We start from the raw sequence: 21,511 nt of genomic DNA on the forward strand, positions 1-21,511 counted from the left end.
CCAAAAATAAATAAATAAATAAATAAATATAAATAAAAATAAAATCATTATTGAGGGCTGGCAAGATGGCTAAGTGGATAAGGGTGATTGCCACTGAATCCGACGACTTGAATTCTATCTCTAGAACCCACATGGAGGAAGGAGAGAACTGACTCTTGCAAGCTGTCCCCTGATCTACAAATGCACGCTGAAACACACACATGATCCCATAAATAAATAATTAGATAATTTAAAAATCACTGTTGAGGGTCTGAGTGTATAGCTCAGCCATTACGGTGCTGGCCTAGCATTCATGAAGCCCTGGGTTAGATCCCCTGTATCACAGAACACAGGCTTGGTGGTACTGCTAGCAACTCTAGAAATCAAGACATGCAGGCAGGAGGATGAGTTCAAGGCCATCCTTGACTTCCAGAGTGAATTCAAAGCCAATCTGAGATACAGGAAGCCCCATTCCCCCCCAAAATAAATGAAAACAAAACCAAAAGCAACAAAAACTTACTGCTGAAAATAAAAGTATATTCATTTATATGCATGGGTCTTCATAAAGAAGCAACAAACACCTTAGTTGTTGTTTGCAAAGTGTCACCTATTTTCATGATGTTAGAAGGAGGTCAATTAGCATTTTAAAATTTCTATGTAGTATTTTGAATGTGTAAAAGTGAAATGCTACTTTTGATAACATTTTCCTTTGAACTTTGAGCTGAGTTTACTCGGAATGGGAATACAGTTAAGTAGAAGAGTTGGGTAACACAAGTTGGAGTTAAGCAATCTGCAATAGGACACTGTGAGAGATCGTACCAGGAATGATTTTGAGCAGCTAGGTCAAGTAAATTATTGTTATTACTATTGTTGTTACAGTTGCTGTCTTCCCACTGTGCTAGCGTCAGCTGCATGCACATCTTGCTACCTCTCCCTAGGGACAGCACTCTGCATTTATGTGGGGGCTGTCTCACCTCTCTTGCAACTGAGCCTAGGTGTGATGGTGACAAAATTCTCCTAAAAAAGATCAAGGTGGAAGTGTCATGACTTATTTCTGGAAAAATAAAAGGAGAGGAGTTGACCTCCTTCCCTTTCCTTCTTCCTGTGGCCTAGACTGTACATAATCTCTGGGAGCTACTTGGACAGTGATGTAACTGGCCCTGGAGGCCACTAATAGCACAGCGATGGAGAGGGGACTAAATTCCTAAGCCCATGGAACCTTCTGTTCCACTTTCCAGCTTTCTCCTAATTCTCCCTTCCCCTTTCAAATGTAAGGCAATTTGGGCTAGGATACATAGTTGGGACTAAAACAAACTGCGCATGTGCTTACTAGCGCGTGTTTCCAGCAAATAGTTAATGTTTCTGAGCCTCGCTTTTATTAACTTATTTAAAATTGTTTTTCGTTGTTTTTTTTTTTTTTTTTTTTTTTGTCTGTGTGTCTTAGAATTTCTGTTGCCATGTGACTAAAGCAGCTTGGGCAGGGAAGGGTTTATTTCAGTCCTTATCAAGACCGTTTAGCTTCCTGCCTCCAGTTCCTGCCCTGACTTCCCTTCAGGATGGACGACAACTGGACGCTGAAAAAAACCCTTTCCTAAGCAAGTTGCTTTTGGTCCTGGTATTTATCACAGCCATGCAAACCCGAGAAAGTCCAACGATGAAAGGACAAATAACACTGGATGCAAACCCAAGACCCAGCACAATGACGAAAGGCCCAGTAACACACAGGATAAAGTAAAGTCTGAAGCTCTACTTACTTCTGTTCTATGCAGAGCACAAGGGGGGTTCCAAACCTACCAAAACTGTCTGTACAACTAACTCTTCAGCCTTGCCGACCTGAAAGCCCAGGTGGATGGTGTTGGCATGTTGCCATGGTGACGCCCATTTGGCTTCTTGAATCCATATGCCTTTGTGAGCCCGTGCATTTTTCTCTTACCTGATGCTAACTCTAGGAGTTTCTAGATCACCTTACCGCTTTTCACAGGGCACAGGTGTTCCAGGAATAAACTCATGGGCCAGATTTCAATCCATAGGTGTGGTGGTTATTCTAGCATCAATTTGATTGGATCAAAAGCGCCCGGGCACATCTGTTCCGGTGTTTCCAGAATGATGGACTGAGGAGAGAAGACCTCTGAATGCAGGTGGTTCTAATTTCAGGGTTGGGGTCCCAGACTGAATGAAAAGGAGGGGAGACGAAAGGAGAACTCGGGCTAAGAGTTTCCATTCCCCTTTCTCTGCACAGTTGTGAGCCAGCTGCCCTATGCGCCTGCCATCACAGCCTCAAGTCACTCCTAGCTCCTAGTCCCAAACCACTTGCTGCAGCTCACCGCCTCATCTTCGCGCCCCCAATACATGGAGAGATGCCTCTAGTTCTAGTGATCTCTTCTTATCCTATTGTCTAAAGTCATTTTGGTTTGTTTGTCATGTTTCGGCTGGACCTCAGAGGATTTTTTTGTTTTTGTGTTTTTTTGTTTTGTTTTGTTTTTTGTTTTTTAGCATCTCGGTACATGTAGGTTAGCATTGTCCCTGAGATTTCAATAGGATATTTTCAACATATTTCTGTTCCTGTAGGCATTTTCTTTAGAAAATACACCATTCAATGTTTCCTTAACAGTCATAGCAGTACATCAGCAGTCTGTATTCCTAAAACCAAATCATTGTAATTTCCCTTCCTGCTCATTCAGAGAGAGGGCATTGTAATGACGTTGTTTACCCTCTGATACTGTCTGGGCCAATTATTTGCCTGATTATAATCTAGCTGTCCAAACGGCCTAACTAGCCAGCTGTGTGGCGCTTTGTTGGTGGGCCTTTGTGACTGAGACGTTAATATTTCTCAAAATGATTATTTTTAGGTGAGGATGACAATGTGACTAAAACTATACAGTAGCTGCCCGACAAAGGAAGGCAGCCATCTGCAGGGCAAGCTCTCTCTATTTTGGGAGGATTGTTTTGTTTTTCTCACGTGAATTTAAGCAGAGTAAAGGATCTCAACACTGTGGCCTAACAATTGTCTCAAAGCTCACAACAAAAATGTTGATTTAGGCCAGGGAGGTGGCTCTGTGGTAACCTCACTTGCTGCCAACCCCCACGCCCAAAGAGAATTGACTCTGTAAGTTGCTTCTGGTTTCCACACACAAGTCCTGGTCCTGACATGTATGCAACACATACATAGACATACATACATACATGCATATATACATACACACATATATATATACAAACACACACAGAGTAAGAACTGTTATAATTTTTTTTTTTTTGAGATAGGGTTTCTTTGTGTAGTCCTGGGTGTCCTATGTAGACAAGGCTGGATTTGAACTCATAGGGATTCTGACTCTGTCTCCGGAGTGCTGGGAACAACCACAGCTCCAATTTTTTTTGTTTTTCGAGACAGGGTTTCTCTGTGTAATTCTGGCTGTCCTGGAACTCACTCTGTAGACCAGGCTGGCCTTGAACTCAGAAATCCGCCTGCCTCTGCCTCCCAAGTGCTGGGATTAAAGGCGTGCGCCACCACCGCCTGGCTTTTTTTTTTTTTTTTTTTTGAAATGAGAACTAATTCCTTTTATGAGGTTTCCAGAGGTCTTCACTTCAGGAGCATCTTAGCTGGGTAGTTCTCTTCCAAGCTCTTTCATGAGTTTATAGGTAAGATGTTGGTTGTTGTGGCCCGTACTCTGCCTCAACGCTTTGGGGCTAAGTGCTCTGGTCAAGAGAGAGAGTGGGGCTGCAGGGGCAGGAGACTCGAAGAATGGAGACAAGACAGGGTGTGATCAAGTCTCTTCTCTATTTTCTCAAGTCTCTCTTATTGCGTCTCTCCTATTGAAGGGAATTCTGAGGTATTTATATACACAAGCAGGAGAACACAGGTGAAAACACTTTACCACGTGCACCATACAGCTGAGGTCACTAAACAGCAAAACAAGCTATGTGGGATAAACAATATATTTATCAGAGTGTGCTTCAGCTGCTATAGGCTTTTGACAACCAAGTCTTTCATCAGGGTATATGGTTCCAGATGGCTGCAAAGTTGATCTAGCCGCTTTCTACTAAAGTCGGCTCCCAACAGTTGGTCAGGGCCAAAGTCCTTGGAAGCCTTGACTGGGGTGGGAAGAGTCATTCCCCAAAGTGGCTCACTCACCTTGACTCACAAGTTGGTGCTGGTTGTTAGAGGGTGTCAGATCTTCAGCTTCTGGAATTTTCCATGGGACTGCTTTGCTAGTCCCTTGACTATGGTACATGATTTCTTCAAAGTGATTCAAGATGCAACCAAAACATGGTGGGAATGTTTGTTGAGGATGTAGCCTTGAAAGCCACATTTTCATTTCTGATGCTTTCTATGTGGTACTAACACCAACCCTGATGTACCACTATAGTGGACTCTGTGAGTACAGACTTGTGGATTAGGAGATAAGACTCACTAGGGAGCCATTTGCTGGCTGGCTACCCTGCTAAATAGTACTGGCTGTTTTTCTTACAAGCCTTTTAACTGTGGAGTCATCCAGAGCACATGTATCTAGCTAGGACAAAATGTTATTTTGTTTATTGACATTCTTAAGTTTTGCTGTCAACATGGATCTGCAGGGATGGTGTCGAGTGGCTTTTCTGTGCTAGAGGGACCTTTAGAAGAAGTAATTACAAGTAAGGCCAAGGGAGGCCCATTGGGAGACTTATGGTGACGGGTTGAGACCTTCTGTTCTTTTCACGTAAAACCTTAGTAACTCAGGGTTACCATGACCCAGCTTTCTGGGAAGGTTTCAACAGACATTTCCTTTCCATGATTCCACAAAAGGGCACTGGACTCACCCATGCTCACAGTCCAGGGTATTAGGAACAATCACCTATCGGCACTGCCCTGTAGTCCTCTTCTGGTACAATGTCACCTAGCCAGGTCCACAGCCTCTGCTCTCTTCATGAGTCCCCATCATGAGAATTCTACAGTCTTCACCAGAAGAAACTGGGCCAGGACAGCTGACATGCATGTAGGCCAGTGGTCCTTTCTGTAGCCCCATGTTCTTCATTGCTAAGGTTCTGAGCAACACCAGTGCTTAGCCCATAGAAGCTCTTTCCTTTGGACCCTCCATTTCCAGCTTTGATAGCTGTCTGCCCAAGAACCCCACGGAGAAGCAATGTCGGAGGCATACTTCAGTCTAAAGCCGTAATCCCAGAAAAAATATGCCTCTGAAGGAGACACAGAGCGATTGCTTAGGAAATGGACTCTCCCCCTCTGTCTTCCAGACGAGAGTGCAAAAAAGCAATGTGATATACTGTCTTGGTTACTTTAAAATTGCTGTCAGAAAGCACATGAGCAAAGCAATTTATAAAAGGAAGAGTTTAATTTGGCTTATGGTTTCGGAAGGTTAGAATCTGACTGCAGATCAAAGGCACGCCAGAAGGAAGAGCTGAGAGTTCACATCTTGATCCTTAAGTGGGGGACAGGGAGAGAGAGAACTGGGAATGGCAAGTCTTTTCAATCCTCAAAGCCCTCCCCTGGTAACACACTTCCTCCAACAAGGCCACACTCCCTGATCTTTTCCTAATAGTTTTACCAACCAGGGAGCAAGTATTCACACATTTGAGCCTCTGGGGGTCATTCTCATTCAAACCACCACAAAGGCTAGAACAAAAAACACTCTCCCTATCACCAAAATAAACGCTCCACTATGACCACCACCACCAACAAAAATTCAAACCAGACACAAACCCAAAAGGTCTTCAAAGCTGGACATAGTACACACTTCTAGTACCTAGCTCGATCAAGTGGGAGAGCTGAAGTTTTAGGCCAGTTTGGGCTATGTAGCAAGACCCTATGTTTTAGAAAAAATGAAATTGGTTTAAAATATTTGGTAGACTATTTTATCTATAGTACAAAACACCCCAAGTTACCTCCTTTCTTCCCTCCCCCCCATTTTCTTCCCTCCTTCCTTCCAATAGATTTTATTTTTATTGATAATATTTTATTTATTTATTTATTTATTTATTTATTTATTTATTTTGGTTTTTCGAGACAGGGTTTCTCTGTGTAGCCCTGGCTGTCCTGGAACTCACTCTGTAGACCAGGCTGGCCTCGAACTCAGAAATCCGCCTGCCTCTGCCTCCCAAGCGCTGGGATTAAAGGCGTGCGCCACCACCGCCTGGCTTATTGATAATATTTTAATATAGTGTATTCTGATCACAATTTCTCTTCTCTCATCTCCTCTCAGATCTTCCCCACCTCCTCATCTTTCCAATTCCATGCCTTTTCCCCCTATCTCTCTTTAGAAAACAAATAGGCAAATAAAAACAAACTTGAATAAAAACAAACAAACAAAAACAATGAAAATGTGTGAGAAACACACATGTGCATATGTGGGCCCCACCTCTCAAAACACATAAAAATGCAAAATATCAGAAACAAAAGACCAGTAAGGTTTAAAAAAAAAAAAAAAAAGCCCAGCTCAAATAAAACAAAACACAACACAACACAACAAAACAAAACAAAACAAAACACAAAAACTCTCCAAAAATACCCTTGAGTTTGGTTTGTGTTGGCCATCTACTAAGACATGAGTCTCTGCTCTCTAGTGTGGTTTGTGTACCCAGTGAGACTCCACCCTGAGTGGCTGACAGCTGCAGATGGTTTGGAGCACCTGTCCACTTTCTCCTATCAGTGCAAGGACACCATCTGGGTTGGGCTGTGCAGTCTTTTGCATGCTGCCATGGTCGCTGTGAGCTCATATGTGTGTTGGTCCTGTTGTGTCTGGAAGACACTGTTTTCCTGGTGTCCTCCATCCCCATTGGCTCTTACAGGCTCTCTGCCTTCTCTTCCACAGAGTTCCCAGAGTCCCAAGGAGAGGGGTTTTAGGAAGACTTTGTATTTAGTACTGAACGTTCTCTCTCTCTCTCTCTCTCTCTCTCTCTCTCTCTCTCTCTCTCTCTCTCTCCCTCCCTCCCTCCACATTGTTCAGTTGTGGGTCTCTGTATTAGTTCCCGTTTATTTCGGGAAGACATTTCCCTGATGATGACTGAGCAAGACACTACCTACGGGTGTAGTAGAATCTAATAGATATCACCATCATCATTATTATTTAGCATGGTTTTAGGTTCATAGAAAGATTGAGCAAAAAGACACAGAGACCCCTCCTGTATCCCCCACCCTCACACACAGGTACCCTCCCCCATCATGAACTTGATGAGCTTCCATTGACAGATCGTCATCACGTGGTGTGTATAGTTCATGTAGCTTTACTTTTGATGACTTAAGTCCTGTGAACGTATGCCACACTCTATTACGATATTATACAGAGATGCTTCATCAGGCGGCCTGAACTGTTGGGCCTAAGCTGGCCCACGTTGGGTGGCCAAAAAATGTTGGGAACCACACTAGTCCCTGTTTGGGCGCCAAAAAATGTCGCGGCCCTAGCAAAATGTTGAGGCCCGGGCTGCCCTGAGTTTGGGGGCCACTGTATCCCGGTCCAAGCTGCTGCTCAGGTCCGAGGGTCGGGGTTCAGCAAGAGAGAGGGTGAGGGCAGACTCGAAGAATGGAGACCAGACAGAGTATGATTCAATCCCGTTTATTCTTCAGTCTCTCTTCCTGGTCTAAGTCCCAAGTCTTGAGTTCCTAGTTTCTAGTTCCTAGTGCCTCCAAGTTCCAAGTTACTTCTTCCAAGTTCTCTTCCAAGTGCCTGCTACCTGTCTTCTCTCTGCTGTGTCTGGTCCTCTCCTCTGTGTCTCCCTAATGTCTGATTCTCTGATCTGTTCTGTCTCTGCCTTTTATATGTCTCACTTCTAAGCCATGCCTCTAAGTCACACCTTTAATCATGCCCTTAGGTCTTGTCTCTAAATCTGATCTCTACACTTCTAAGTCACACTCTTAAATTACACACCTTTAATCTCACACACCTTTAATCTCATACACCCAAGGTATCTAAACCAAGATTATCGGAGTGTGCTCAGCTGTTGTAGGCGATTGTAATCCAAGTCTCATGTCAGGGTATATGGCTCAAGATGGCTGCAAAGCTGATAGCCGCTTTCTGCTAAAAGTCGGCCCCCAACACCAGGGCTTGCTTACTCATTTTTTCATCCCCACGAAGTCCTGACACTGCTGATTTTATTATTTTTCACTCTCCATAGTTTGGGTTTTTTCGTGGATCATGTCGTTGGGGTCATGCAACCCGTAGCCTTTGGATTGGCTTGTTGTACTTAATCTTGTTCATTTACGTCTCTTCCATGTCTTTCTGCCTCTTAGTAGCTCATCTCTCTCTGGTGATGAATCCTACTGCTCTTCTGGATGGTCCATAGTTTATTCATCCATTGACTGAAAGTCCTATGTGTTGCTTCCAAATGTTGACAGTCATGAATCAACATGCTGTACATATCTATTGTAGGTTTTTGTCTATTATATCTAGTTGACACATGGCATTAGACAAAATCAACCTGTTCTAATTTTCCTGCCTGCTGGATCTGACATTCTGTTGTGGTCTCCATTTATAACATTAAATTAATATACAAAAAAAAAAAAAACTTTAGTCCACACAGGTGCACATCATATTATATAGTCCAGGTTGGCCACGAGCATGTGACAATCCTATCCCAGGCTTCTGAAGTTTCAAAATCAGCTTTTGATGCTCATATGTTAGTTCTATAATATGGCAGGTCACTGTGTAGTCTTAGGTAACCTACCTCCTTTATCATCACGTAATGCTGTCCCTGGTAACTTCCTGTGGTATCTACTCTTTCTTCAATCGTTAACTTTGATTTTTTAAAAAAATATTTTTTTTAAAGATTTTATTTTGTAAAAAGTTATGTGTATTGTGGTTATAGATATATGAATGTGAGTTCAGGTACCCCCAGAGGCCTCAAGACAGTGTTGGGTTCTCTGGAGCTAGAGTGACAGGCTGGTTTGAGCTTCCTGGTATAGATGCTGGAACTCCTTTGGGAAGAGGCATTTTCATGAGTGGTGTTTGGTATAGGAGGGTATAGCATATATATGTGTGTGTGTGTGTGTGTGTCTTGGTAGGTGGTCTTGGGTTGTTTAAGAAAGTAGGCTGAGTAAGCCATGAAGAGTGTGGTGGTTTGAATATGCTTGGCTCAGGGAGTGGCACTATTAGGAGGTGTGGCCTTGTTGGAGTAGGTGTGGCCTTGTTGGAGGAGATATATTACTGTGGGGGTGGACTTTGAGACCCTCCTTCTAACAATTTTCTCCTAGCAAAATGGTGGAAGGCATTTTCTCCTAGCAGCCTTCAGATGAAGATGTAGAACTCTTAGCTCTTCCTCTATCATGCCTGACAGGATGCCTCCATGCTCCTGCCTTGATGATAATGGACTGAATATCTGAACTTGTAAGCCAGCCCCAGTTACATGTTCTTCTTATAAGAGTTTTCTTACTCATGGTGTCTGTTCACAGAAGTAAACCCCTAACTGACAGAATAAGCCAGTAATCCCTCCAAGGCCCCTATTTCAGTTCCTGTCTCCAGGTTCCTGTCTTGACTTCTTTTCCTTAAGGATTGTAAGCTATAAGGTAAAAACAAGACACCCCCCCTTCCCCCCCCCCCCCCCCCCCCCCCGCTTCCCTCCAACTTGCTTTTGGTCGTGGTGTTTTATCACAGCAGTAGGAACCATAACTAAGATACATTCATAACTACTGAGCCATCTCTTCAGTGAAATATTCTTAGAATCTATATGTAGATTTACTTTAAAGGTGGATTTCTCATAGCCAGCATGTAGGTGCTAATTTTTTTTAAACCAGCTTGATGACCTCTGTTTTATCACTAAGGCTCTTGGGTCATTGATTGGCAAAATGATTAATTTTTAAAAGGTGTCTGCATGTGCATATGTGAATGTGAGTGCTAACAGTTCTGGGGGGCTAGAGGTGTTGGAGCCTTCAGGAACTGGTGTTACAGATGGTGGTGCTGGGAATCAAACTCAGGTCCTCAAACTGGGGTACACTTACCCTTAACCATAGAGCCATCTCTGTAGCCCTCAAGGTGATAACTGCCTACAGCTGGATTAGTATGTTGACATTGTTTTTTTGTCCCTATTTTCCTTGAAGCTTTTCTACGTTTTGAGGCGTTAATGTTTTCTATGATTCTTCTCTTTCCCTTAGTTAACACATTTTTGCTTCTCCCACCCTTTTACTAGTTGCTTTAGCGTTTGAATGTCCATTACTAACAAACTCATGTTCATGTACTAGTATCACTCTACTGTCTCCTGGGAAGTACAGGTAGGTCAGAGGTCATCTAAACACTTCCATCCTAGTCCTGCATCCTTGCATTCATCATTTCTTCCACATATGAGGCTACATCGGCGTCTCTCGTTGCACACGGCTACAGAATCAAATGTATTGTGGTTATTATTGTGAGTCAACTCCTATCTGTTAGCTAAATCAAATAAAAATTTATTTACCGTTGTTTATTTTTCGAGGGAATTCTTCTCTTTACATAGATCTGAATTTATAGCTTATAATTCTTCCTCCTCTGCAAACAACTTCACCTTCACTTTTGGAAGACGGGAAGATAGATAGCCTTAGAGAACACAGACTTCTAGGTTGGTGGGACTCTTTTTCCTCAACATTATTTTTCTCTACTCTACTGTGAATGATTTCTGTGGAGAAGAAGCTGGATGGAATCCTTATCCATTTTCCTGTAGGCAAGAGTGTTCCCTTTCTGCTTTTTTTTAGTGTTTTTTTTTTTTTTTTTTTTGCTTTGATTTTCTGGTAGTTTAAATATGACACCAAAGGTAGCTGCGGCTGCTGCTTCTTTTCCTCTTCCTCCTCCCCCTCCTCCTCCCCCTTCTCCTTCCCCTCCTCCCCTCTTCTCTCCCTCCTCCTCCCCCTCCTCTTTCTTTTCCTGCTTCTTTTTCTCCTCTTCTTCCTCCTTCTCCTCTTCTTCTGATTGATGTTCTCTGAGATTCATGGATTTGTGGTTTGCTGTATAACATTAATTTAGAGAAATTTCCAGTTATTTCAAATATTTCTTTGTCTCCCATATTGCTATTATACATAAGTTTGCATTTTCTTTCTTTCTTTTTTGTTTAGTTTCCCCATAATTCTTGTATAGTATTCTAATTTTTTCCAGCTCTTTTTCTCTTTGTTTTTTAGTTTTGGCAGATTTTGTTGCCTTTTGGCTTCCACATACATGTGCGTGCTCGCGCATGAACGTGTGCTCGCGAGCGCACACACACACACACACACACACAGTTGGGGTTTTACAGATTAAGATTAAGATTTGGTCTGACTAGGGTGAATACACGGTAGATACTTGAGGAAATATGTAAGTTTGCTGATGTTGAATAGAATATTGTTGATTATGTTGTTTCTGTATTCTATATCTTTCATGATTTTCTACTAATCTTATCTGCTGTTAAAAGATGTGAAAGAATTCTTTAGTTTTGAAGAAGAACTTTTGATTGTTTTTCTTTTCGATCCTAACTGGAGTAGCTTAGGCTGGCCTGAAGCTCACTGTTCAGCCCAGGCTGGCCTTAAAGTCCTGCTCCATCTGCTTCCTTCTCCCAAATGTCATAATTACAATGAAGACCACCATACCAGGAGAAAGAGGCTTTTTGGCTGAACTACCATCCTGGTAAGATTTTATTTGCTCTATGTCAGAGCAAGTGTTTCTCCTCATGTGGGAATCCTCCATGTTTGACAAAGGCAACAACAAACCAATTAGCGGCTGCTCGCCTGTTAACAATTGGACTTGTTTTCTGGACTCCTGATCTTGAAGGCAACTGACATAGCCTGCTAGTTTTCCCCATACGGGCGAATGTCTTCTGAAATAATCAGTTGTCAGAGGTGAGACCATCTGCTAACCCCTGATGTGCGACATAGATCATTTCTGAGAAGAAATAATCTCAAGTATTAAAAATTCAAGCTGTCCTCTCCCAAGCCTTCAACGAGTGCTGGTGATCCAAATGAGGTCTTTTGACTTTTGCCAGGTTCCCTGCACTTTGAGCATTCTCTGGATCGCCCTCATACGTCACCATGTAAGACTGTTGGTTGCATACCGCGTGGCTATTTTACACGGTAGTGCTAAGTATACGCTGCCTGACGACTTGGATCCAGATATTAAGTTTTCTGGGCCAGAGCCCCAGGGAATGTCTGGTTGGCAGTTTATCTGAACATATCACTGTGGCGGCTACAGCTTTTGTCTCCTAATATCTTTCAGAGTCTTATCTTCGTTTTCTCTGTATCTGTTGTCATTGGCTTGGTTCAAGTTTACCACAGCTTTATTGTTGGGTGAGTTTCACTTTAAAATCAGCTTGCATGCCTCAGTGAGAGAGGATGTACCTAGTCCTACAGTGACTGATGTGTGTGTGTGTGTGTGTTTTGGGGGGGGCTTCCCATTTTCAGAGGAGAAGGGGAGAGGGGAAGGGAGGGGGAGAAGCTTTGAGAGGGGAGGATTGGGAGAAGAGGGGAGCCTGATATTGGGATATAAAGTGAATAAATAAGTACATTTAAAACAGAATGTACAAGATTTTGTATTTGTTCCCCAGATTAAACATTAATTAAATTTAAACATTTAAATAAAACATTGATTAAATTAAATTAAATTAAATTAAAAATTAAATAAATATATCATTTGCCTTGAAAAAAAATCTATATTATTTTTGCATGTTGGCATGTGACATGTCTTATGGTGTACACCACTAGTTTCAAACAATGACAAAATCCTTATTTGTTCACGTTGCTGACTTGGTAGAAAATTGTTTTCTATCTTCTCTGAATCTTTTAATATCTTTGTACTTTCAGTAATCTTTCATAATCACATCATATGCCGGAGAGACTAATAACAGGCAGGCTCTTGCCATCTGCATTGTGTATCTCTGAGGGAAGGGGCGCTAAGTGACGTGAGGTTTCCTTTTGCCACAACATCATCTGGCAACCCACAAGCCGTCAGCCTCCATTTCTAGGTTAATACGTTTTAATTTAATAAGTCTGTGATCATCTTGAGGCTAACTACATTGTGTGGTAGTCAGTGATCTTCTGGATGTCTGTGTTTGAATTAAGTTAGAGTCTGAATGATAATAACTCAAAATAATACAGACATAAATAAGTTAAATTTTATTTTTCTTATGTCAACATAGGGCAACTATGGCTGGAAGGCTCTAAGAGACCCGTGACCTCACCCTGTTAATTGCCAGGGATTGTGGGAGTTGGGGATTCACCTTAGGCAGTCAGGCTTGACAGCAAGTGACATGACTTGCTTGCTGAACCATCTCTTCAGCATCCCCGTCCCATGTTTTACTTTTTAAAAAAGATTTTATTATTTACTTTATGTGTGGGTATTTTGCCTGGAACTAGAGTTACAGACAGTTGTGAGCAGACATGTAGGTCTTGGGAATTGAACCCCGATCCTCTAGAGGGGTGCTCCCAACTGCTAAGCCATCTCTCTAGCGGTCCCTAGTTTCACTTTTAAGGATACACTCTAAAGCACTGGGAGCAGAGCTGTTGGTAGATATTTGTGTACCCTGTCCATAGCAGCACCATTTACAATGGCTGAAAGACGAAGGAATCGTAATCCTCCGTCAATAAACAAATAAAGACAGATGCATTTGATGGAATTTTAGCTAATCTTAAAAAGAAGGAAATTCTGATATTCTCAACATAGATGCACGGGAAGGTATTACACAGTGATATGGCAGTCACCAAAAGTGAAATGGTGCATAACTTCACTTACAGGAGGATCTGGAGGAGTTGGATGCCTAAGGACAAAAGATGGATTGGCTTTGTCCGCACCCGGGAGAAGAAAGGGGAGGGGTTAGTGTTTAATGGTTGTGGTGGTGGTTTGACTATGCAAGTCACAGGAAGCAGCACTATTAGGAGGTGTGTCTTTGTTTGAGTAGGTGTGTCACTGTGGGGGTGGGCTTGGAGAGACCTTCCTCCTAGCTGTCTTCTCCTGTTTGCCTTCTGAACAAGATGCAGAACTCTTAGCTCCTCTAGCACCATGCCTGCCTGGAGGCTGCCATGCTTCCTGCCTTGATGATAATGGACTGAACCTCTGAGCTGTAAGCCAGCCCCAGTTAAATGTCCTTTATAAGACTTGCCTTGGTCATGGTGTCTGTTCACAGCAGTGAAATCCTGAGTAAGACAGTGGTGCAGGTTCAGTAAGGCACGAGGTCATAGAGATGCTTGCTGGCCATCCATGTTCAGCAGCCACTGAGCCAGCCGCACAGTGAGAACTTGTATGTATTTAATATAAATTACAAAAAAATATTTAAATATTTTACAAAAAAAAAAAATTCCAAAAGGTTTTTTTTTCACACATATGCATTTTTATAATCAGACCTTAAAACAGTTGTATTTTGAGGATTGTTTTTGCAAGAACGTTGATCTTATTTTGAAATTCTAGTGTTTTATTTATATTCTGCTTTAAAACTTATGTCAATGCAGAGGGAGTGGGAAGCCCCCTTCACCCAAAGTTCATACCTCAATCTAGAAACGAAATTTCCTGTAATTAGGACATTGCCTGAATTATGGAATGGCGTTTGCATTTACTCTCCTTATTCCACTGATTTGAAACATCAACTATACATTTTTTTCCTATGAACTGACCTAAGGTGTCAAGCTTTGACAACCTGCTTAGCCTAAACTCACAAAGCAATGCATCATTACTCAAACTTGCATTTGGTAAACTTCTCTTCTAGATGGGAAGCCTGGGCTCTTGGCAATGTACTGTGAAGTGATTTAGTTGTCAGCTGGCTCTTTTATTTATTTTGTTGGTTACTTTATTTATTTACATTTCAGATATTGTTCCCCTTCCCGGTCTCCCCTCCACACCCCCCCCATCCCATTCTTCCTCCCCTTTGCCTCTATGAGAGTGCTCCCCCCAACTCCTGCTTCATCTCTCTAACATCCCCCTATGCTGGGACATCAAGCCTCCACAGGACTAAGTGCCTTCCCTCCCATTGATGCAGGTAAGGCAATCCTCTGCTACATATGTGGCTAGAGCCATGTGTACACTTTGGCTGGTGGTTTAGTCCCTGGGAGTTCTGGGGGGTTCAGTTAGTTGACACTGTTGTTCTTCCTATGGGGTTGCAAACCTCTTCAGTTCCTTCAGTCCTTCCCCTAACTCTTCCATTGGGGACCCCATGCTCAGTCCAATGGTTGGCTGCAAGCATCCACCTCTGCATTTTTCAGGCTCTGGCAGAGCCTCTCAGGAGACAGCTATACCAGGGTCCTGTCAGCAAGCACTTCTTGGCATCAGCAAGAGTGCCAGGGTTTGGTGTCTACAGATGAGATGGATCCCTAGGTGGGGCGGCCTCTGGAGGACCTTTCCTTCAGTCTTTGCTCCATTTTTTGTTCCTGCCTTTCTTTTAGACAGGAACAATTCTGGGTTAAAAATTTTGAGATGGGTGGGTGGCCCCATCCCTCAACGACTATGTGTCTGTCTACTGGAGGTGGCTTTTATGGGTTCTAGCTACCCTTTGTTGGATATTTTGGCTAATGTCATCCCAGTTGGGTCCTGGGAACATCTCGCTTCCTTGGCATCTGGGACTTTATAATGGCTCCCCCCAAGTTTCTATCCCTTACTGCTATATATTTCTATTCAATTTCCTGACCCTCTGGATTTTTCTCCTTCTTCCCATATCTAATCCTGCTCCCCTTTTCCTTCTCTCCCTCCCTCTATCTCCTGTGATTATTTTGTTCCCCCTTCTAAGTAGAATTGAAGCACCCACACTTTGGTGTTCCTTCTTGTTAAGCTTTATATGGTCTGTGAATTGTATCCTGGGTATTCTGAGCTTTTGGGCTAATATACACTTATCAGTGAGTACATACCACATGTGTCCCTTAGTGTCTGGGTTATCTCACTCAGGATGATATTTTATAGTTCCATCCATTTGCCTGCAAATTCTATAAAGTCATTGTTTTTAATAGCTGAGTAGTACTCCATTGTGTAAATGTACCACATTTTCTGTATCCATTCTTTTGTTGAGGGACATCTGGGTTCCTTCTAGCTTTTGGTTATTATAAATAAGGCTGCTATGAACATAGTAAAACATGTGTCCTTGTTATATGTTGGAGCATCTTTTGATTTGATAGTATACATAAGCAATCCCAAAAATTCTACCACAGAACTCCTACAGCTGATAAGTAACTTCAGCAAAATGGCGGATATAAAATTATCTCAAACAAATCAGTAGCCTTCCTCTACACCAAGGATGGGCTGAGAAAGAAATTAGGGAAACAACACCCTTCACAATAGTCACAAATAATGTAAAGTATCTTGGTGTGACTCTAACCAAGCAAGTGAAAGATCTGTATGACAAGAACTTCAAGTCTCTGAAGAAAAAAATTGAAGAAGACCTCAGAAGATGGAAAGATCTCCCATGCTTATGGATTGGCAGGATTAATATAGTAAAAATGGACATCTTACCAAAAGCAATCTATAGATTCAATGCTATCCCCATCAAAATTCCAACTCAATTCCTCACAGAGATAGAAAGAGCAATTATCAAATTCATCTGGAATAACAAAATACCCAGGATAGCGAAAACTATTCTCAACAATAAGAACTTCTGGGGGAATCATCATCTCTGACCTAAAGCTGTACTACAGAGCTATAGTGATAAAAAACTGCATGGTATTGGTACAGGGACAGGCAGGAAGATCAATGGAATAGAATTGAAGACCCAGAAATAAACCCACACATCTATGGTCACTTGATTTTTGACAAAGTTAAAACCATCCAGTGGAAAAATGATAGCATTTTCAATAAATGGTGCTGGTCCAACTGGTAGTTTGCATGTAGAAGAATGCAAATTGATCTGTTTTTGTCTCTTTGTACAAAGCTCAAGTCCAAGTGGATCAAGGACCTCCGCATAAAACCAGATACACTGAAACTAATAGAAGAGAAAGCGGGGAAGAGCCTTGAACACATAGGCAGAGGGGGAATTTTCCACTAATGGTTTATGCTCTAAGATCAAGAATTGACAAATGAGACCTCATAAAATTCCAAAGCTTCTGTAATGCAAAGAACACTGTCAATAGGACAAAACGGCAACCTACAGATTGGGAAAAGATCTTTAACAATCCTACATCTGATAGAGGGGTAATATCCAAAATATACAAAGAATTCAAGAAATTAGACTCAAGAGAACCGAATAACCGTATTAAAAATGGGGTACAAAGCTAAACAAAGAATTCTCAACTGAGGAATCTCGAATGGCTGAGAAGCACCTAAAGAAATGTTCAACATCCTTAGTCATAGGGAAATGCAAATCAAAATGACCCTGAGATTCCACCTCACACCCATCAGAATGACTAAAATAAAAAACTCAGGCAATAGTAGATGCTGGTGAGGATGTGGAGAAAGGGACACTCTTCCATTGCTGGTGGAATTGCAAATTGGTATAACCACTCTGTAAACCAATCTGGTAGTTCCTGAGAAAATTAGAAATAGTTCTACCTGAAGACCCAACTATACCAGTCCTGAGACTATACCCCAAAGATGCTCCAACATATAACAGTTTACTCTTTTAAAAATCAATGAATGTACTTATTTTGAGGTATTTATTATATCATCAGGTGGCTTTGTGTTGTTATGCAAATATAACACACCATGCTTGCACAAACTAGATGATAAGGCTTCTTGCACCCAGGCTGCAAACCTTTATAGGACACTACTGAGTTGAATCCTTCAGGCCATTGTAACACGAAGGTAAGTAAGTGCTTGTGCTTCTTGACATAGAAAAGAGTACCGTAAAAATAGTGTGAATGGGAAGGAACAGCTACACTGTGATCTCAAGGGCCCGCCATCACAAGCGTGACTGGCCACTGGCCATAACAACACACTGCAGGGCATGAATGCTGTTTAGGCTTCCTGAGTCACATTAGGCCTGTTGGAGATTTGGTGTTTGTTTTTCTTAAACGTCTGCACACAAAAGTAGAAGCCTCACTTAGTGCCGTGGTGTTATATGCATAGGTGTGTGTATGAGCTGTGATAGTCTTTGCAGTTGGAATTGGCCTAGAAGTTGCGATTTGCTGACCCTCTTAGACCTCAGGGCCTTTCTGCTGGTCACTGAGCTGAGTCGACTGAGTTGGTTCCCAGGTAGATGTGGACGGCTGGTGAAGGTCAGCTTTAAGGAGCTCATCACCTCAGTCTACATCCAGGTAAGCTGAGTAGAGCCTGTTCAGGTGTTTTCAGGAACGCTGACAAGTTAGATTTAGAAGCAAATGAACCCAGAAGAAACAGAATGAATGAATCCTGGGCAAGGAACAGAGAAAGGCCTTCCCCTTTAGAATGGCTATAGTTCTAACCTCCGAAGAAACACAAAAACAAGCAATTTTTTTTCCTTTTGTGGAAATTTATGTGTCTCTTATAACCAGAAAAAAAAAAAAATGGAATTTCTGTTGTCTGCTATAAACATGTCTTCTTTGGAAGACCAGCCAGCAGCACCTAGAAAAGCTGAGTCCAAGACACCAAGGGCTCAGGAATCCTATTCTCAAGGCCTTTCCTCAGAGGAGCTCTTGGGGGAGATTGTTCACTGTGTCGCCTAGTCTCCCTGGCAGACCTGTTATGCTGCTCAAACCCAGTCCTGCTAAACCCACCCACCAGGGTGACCTCAAGCACATGACTGGTTCTCAGTGCCTGTTTTCATCCTCCATGGTCTGGGGACAGCTATTTAATCATTACAGAGTTTTGTGGGGTTAAATAAATTTATATATATATATATATATATATATATATATATATATATATATATATAGTGATCAATTGTATGTTTCTGTGACTGTGTTAACTCTGTTATGGCAACTCTTTTAGTGAAAGACAGAATCACTTTAGACTTCTCTCAGGAAAGGGCATATGATGAATTGTGGTATGGTGACAGTGTGGCGTCCTAGATAGATCAGAAGGGTAAGTGACCCAGAGCTACATCTATCAGCAGGCAGGAACTGGATAAACAGTGTAGAGAGAGAAACACATGTAATATGAACCTATGCTTACAATACAAGCCGAATGGAACTGCTGGCTCAGAGATACACAGACAGCAAATACAAAGAGAATTCGAGGAATGGGCCGGGGGTGGGGGGTGGGAGGGGGGCTCAGGATATAGCAGGTAGGGAGATGGAATTGGGGGAAAAAAAGCTTCAGAACCTTTAGAAAGATCTTATACCTAATAAAAATGACCAAGCAGGTTGGCACTGTTCTACATAGCAAATTTCAGGCCAGGACGGCACAGCGAGCCTCTGTCTCAAAAACAAAAATAAAAACCAAACTTAATACATTGGGTGGAAGTTCATGGACGATTGGGGGGTTGGGGGGTGATTCAGCCATTAAAGAGCTCTTCCAGAGGGTCTGGGTTAGAGCCCCAGCATCCACATGTAGACTCCAACTACCTGTAACTCCAGTTCCAGGGGACCCAATGTCCTCTTCTGGCTTCTCAGGTCCCAGGCAAAACCATCCCACACATGTAAAACAGTATGCAATAAAGAATACGTGACTATAACCGAGGTCATTGGCAGTTTGATTTACTTTCCCCAAGTTCCGATTAGTCTTGAACACAGAGCTTTAGGAATGGTTGAATCTGTGGACTGCTTTCATTCCAAAAGTCACAGCAAGCCTAGCCAGCTTCTTTGGCAACAGCAGGTACACTGCCTTCTGGATATCTTCTTGGGTGAGGGTGCAGCGTTTCCTGAAGTGCATCCACTGACAGGCTTCCGTAGCAATGCGTTCGAAGATGTCGTTGATCAGGATGTTCATGATGTCCACAGTATGAGATGATATACCTCTCCTGGGGACAACTTCCTTCAGGACCCTGTTTATGTAAAGGGAGTAATTTCCATGGCCAAGATTGATGCTAGAGCAGCGTGAGTACCTTCTATAGAACGGTTTTAGATGTCTTCTGATGTAGCGGTATCTTTTGAAGATGGGCTTGGCCATTATAGATGTTGTTTCTCCTTGTCCTTTAGGGATGGAGGGAAGGGCCAGAGGATGGGGGTTGGCCGTCCTACTTGTAGTGACGTGTCACAGTCATGTTGCCAAAGCTTCTCTCTGATTGGTACTTACTTTCCTATGTCACAGACACGTAGCAACAGCGCTTCCGACCTGTTGCTGTGGACAAAGTGGCTCCCCTCAGGTTTTCCTCAGAGTGGAAGGGTAGTGCAAAGACTGACGCCAAGCTGAAAAGGCTCTCTGCTTTTTATCCCATGGTAATTTGCAATCATCCTATACAATTTAATCAGAATTGGACTAAAGCTTGTCAGATTAGGTGGTTGGTATAACAATAGAAAAACAAAATGTTAGCTTTATTTGTGTGTATGTAGGTCAGTACTTATACAAACATACATAAACTCATTTAATAACTATCGGGAAAAGGTGCTGGTCACCAAACCTAACAATCTAAGTTTGATCCCCGAGACCAACAGTAGAAGGAGAGAACCAACTTCTAAATGTTGTCCTGACTCCCACGCATGTGCCATGACACACAGGTGCGTGCTCTCTCCCCCCTCTCTGTCTCTCCTCTCTCTTTCCTCTCTGTCTCTCTCTCCTCTCTTTCCTCTGTCTGTCTGTCTGTCTGTCTGTCTGTCTGTCTGTCTCACATCTCTCTCTCTTTTTTTGTTGAACACACACAAAAATAAACATAACAAAACCAAAATAGAAACAACCTGTAGCACGTAAAACAGCAAGGCACTTTTCGTGGGCAGGGCTTCCCCATTGTACTTCATACGTGCTGACCCCTTGTGGGGAAACCTCAGCTGCATAGTTTGTGGTCATGGAAGACTGTGTTTCTAACCCTCCCCCTAAAAAGAGTCGCCCATTTCATTTTCATGATGTTGGTTCATTAGGAACAAGCGTGTATAGCTGAAGAATTCAAAACTCCCATCTCTTATTGTTTATGATATGAACTGTGTTCATTAACCTTCTACAATGATAACCTCATTCTTGTATATTTTATAGGCTCAGTGACATGGTTTGCTGTTGCTTGATATTGTAGTTCTGTCTTTAGCCAGAAGACACTTTGTTGGGTCATTCTTGCCATGTGTCATGTTGGTATTCGTTTAAGAAATCTTCATATGCTCTCTTAATCAAACCTACCCTTGAGTAAAATAAAAAAAAGAAGTAACTATGACAATAACTCATGAGCATGTCAATTATTCATGATGGCCACCACTATTAATAGTCTGATTAAATATCCTTCAAAATGAGTTTCTGCACCAGGAAGGCAGAGAGAGCTGTGTGTAGCTTCCAGAAAGCTGTTTATCCTCCATCTCTTCTACTTGAATATAGAAGGAGAGAAGATGGTATGATGGTGGATAACTTTAAATGAACTCGAATCTCTCTTTTTAAAATAAAAAAAAAAATTATGTGTGTGGGTGTCTGCTGGTGTGTATGTCTGTGCACCGTATGCAAGCCCCTGGTGCTCAAGGAAGCCAGAAGAGGATATTGGATCACCTGAGCTGGAGTCACAGATGGTTGTGAGCTGACACGTAGATGCTGGAAATCAAACACATGTCCTCTGGAAGAGCAGCCAGTGTTCTAAGTGCTGATCCACCTTTCCAGCCTCTGACTCTAATTCCTGAAGATGTTAGGCCTCGTGTGCAAATGTGAACGACATGTTGTTC

At 42.3% G+C, this 21,511-nt stretch overlaps 1 protein-coding gene across 1 annotated transcript; it reads right to left on the bottom strand.

The window, feature by feature from the left end:
• Positions 1 to 19,401: 19,401 nt before the first annotated feature.
• Positions 19,402 to 19,973, bottom strand: LOC143440298 (histone H2B variant L1-like). Its single transcript, XM_076926963.1, has one exon. The coding sequence runs from the start codon at positions 19,827 to 19,829 to the stop codon at positions 19,458 to 19,460; it is 372 nt and encodes a 123-aa protein (XP_076783078.1). The 5' UTR covers positions 19,830 to 19,973; the 3' UTR covers positions 19,402 to 19,457.
• Between the last annotated feature and the right edge of the window lie 1,538 nt (positions 19,974 to 21,511).

This window comes from Arvicanthis niloticus, chromosome 29, assembly GCF_011762505.2.
Source record: "Arvicanthis niloticus isolate mArvNil1 chromosome 29, mArvNil1.pat.X, whole genome shotgun sequence".
Classification (NCBI taxonomy): Eukaryota; Metazoa; Chordata; class Mammalia; order Rodentia; family Muridae; genus Arvicanthis; species Arvicanthis niloticus.

Bases quoted from the DNA above. Each gene is read 5' to 3' on its own strand.
- LOC143440298 (XM_076926963.1), bottom strand. From the start codon at position 19,829: ATGGCCAAGCCCATCTTCAAAAGATACCGCTACATCAGAAGACATCTA.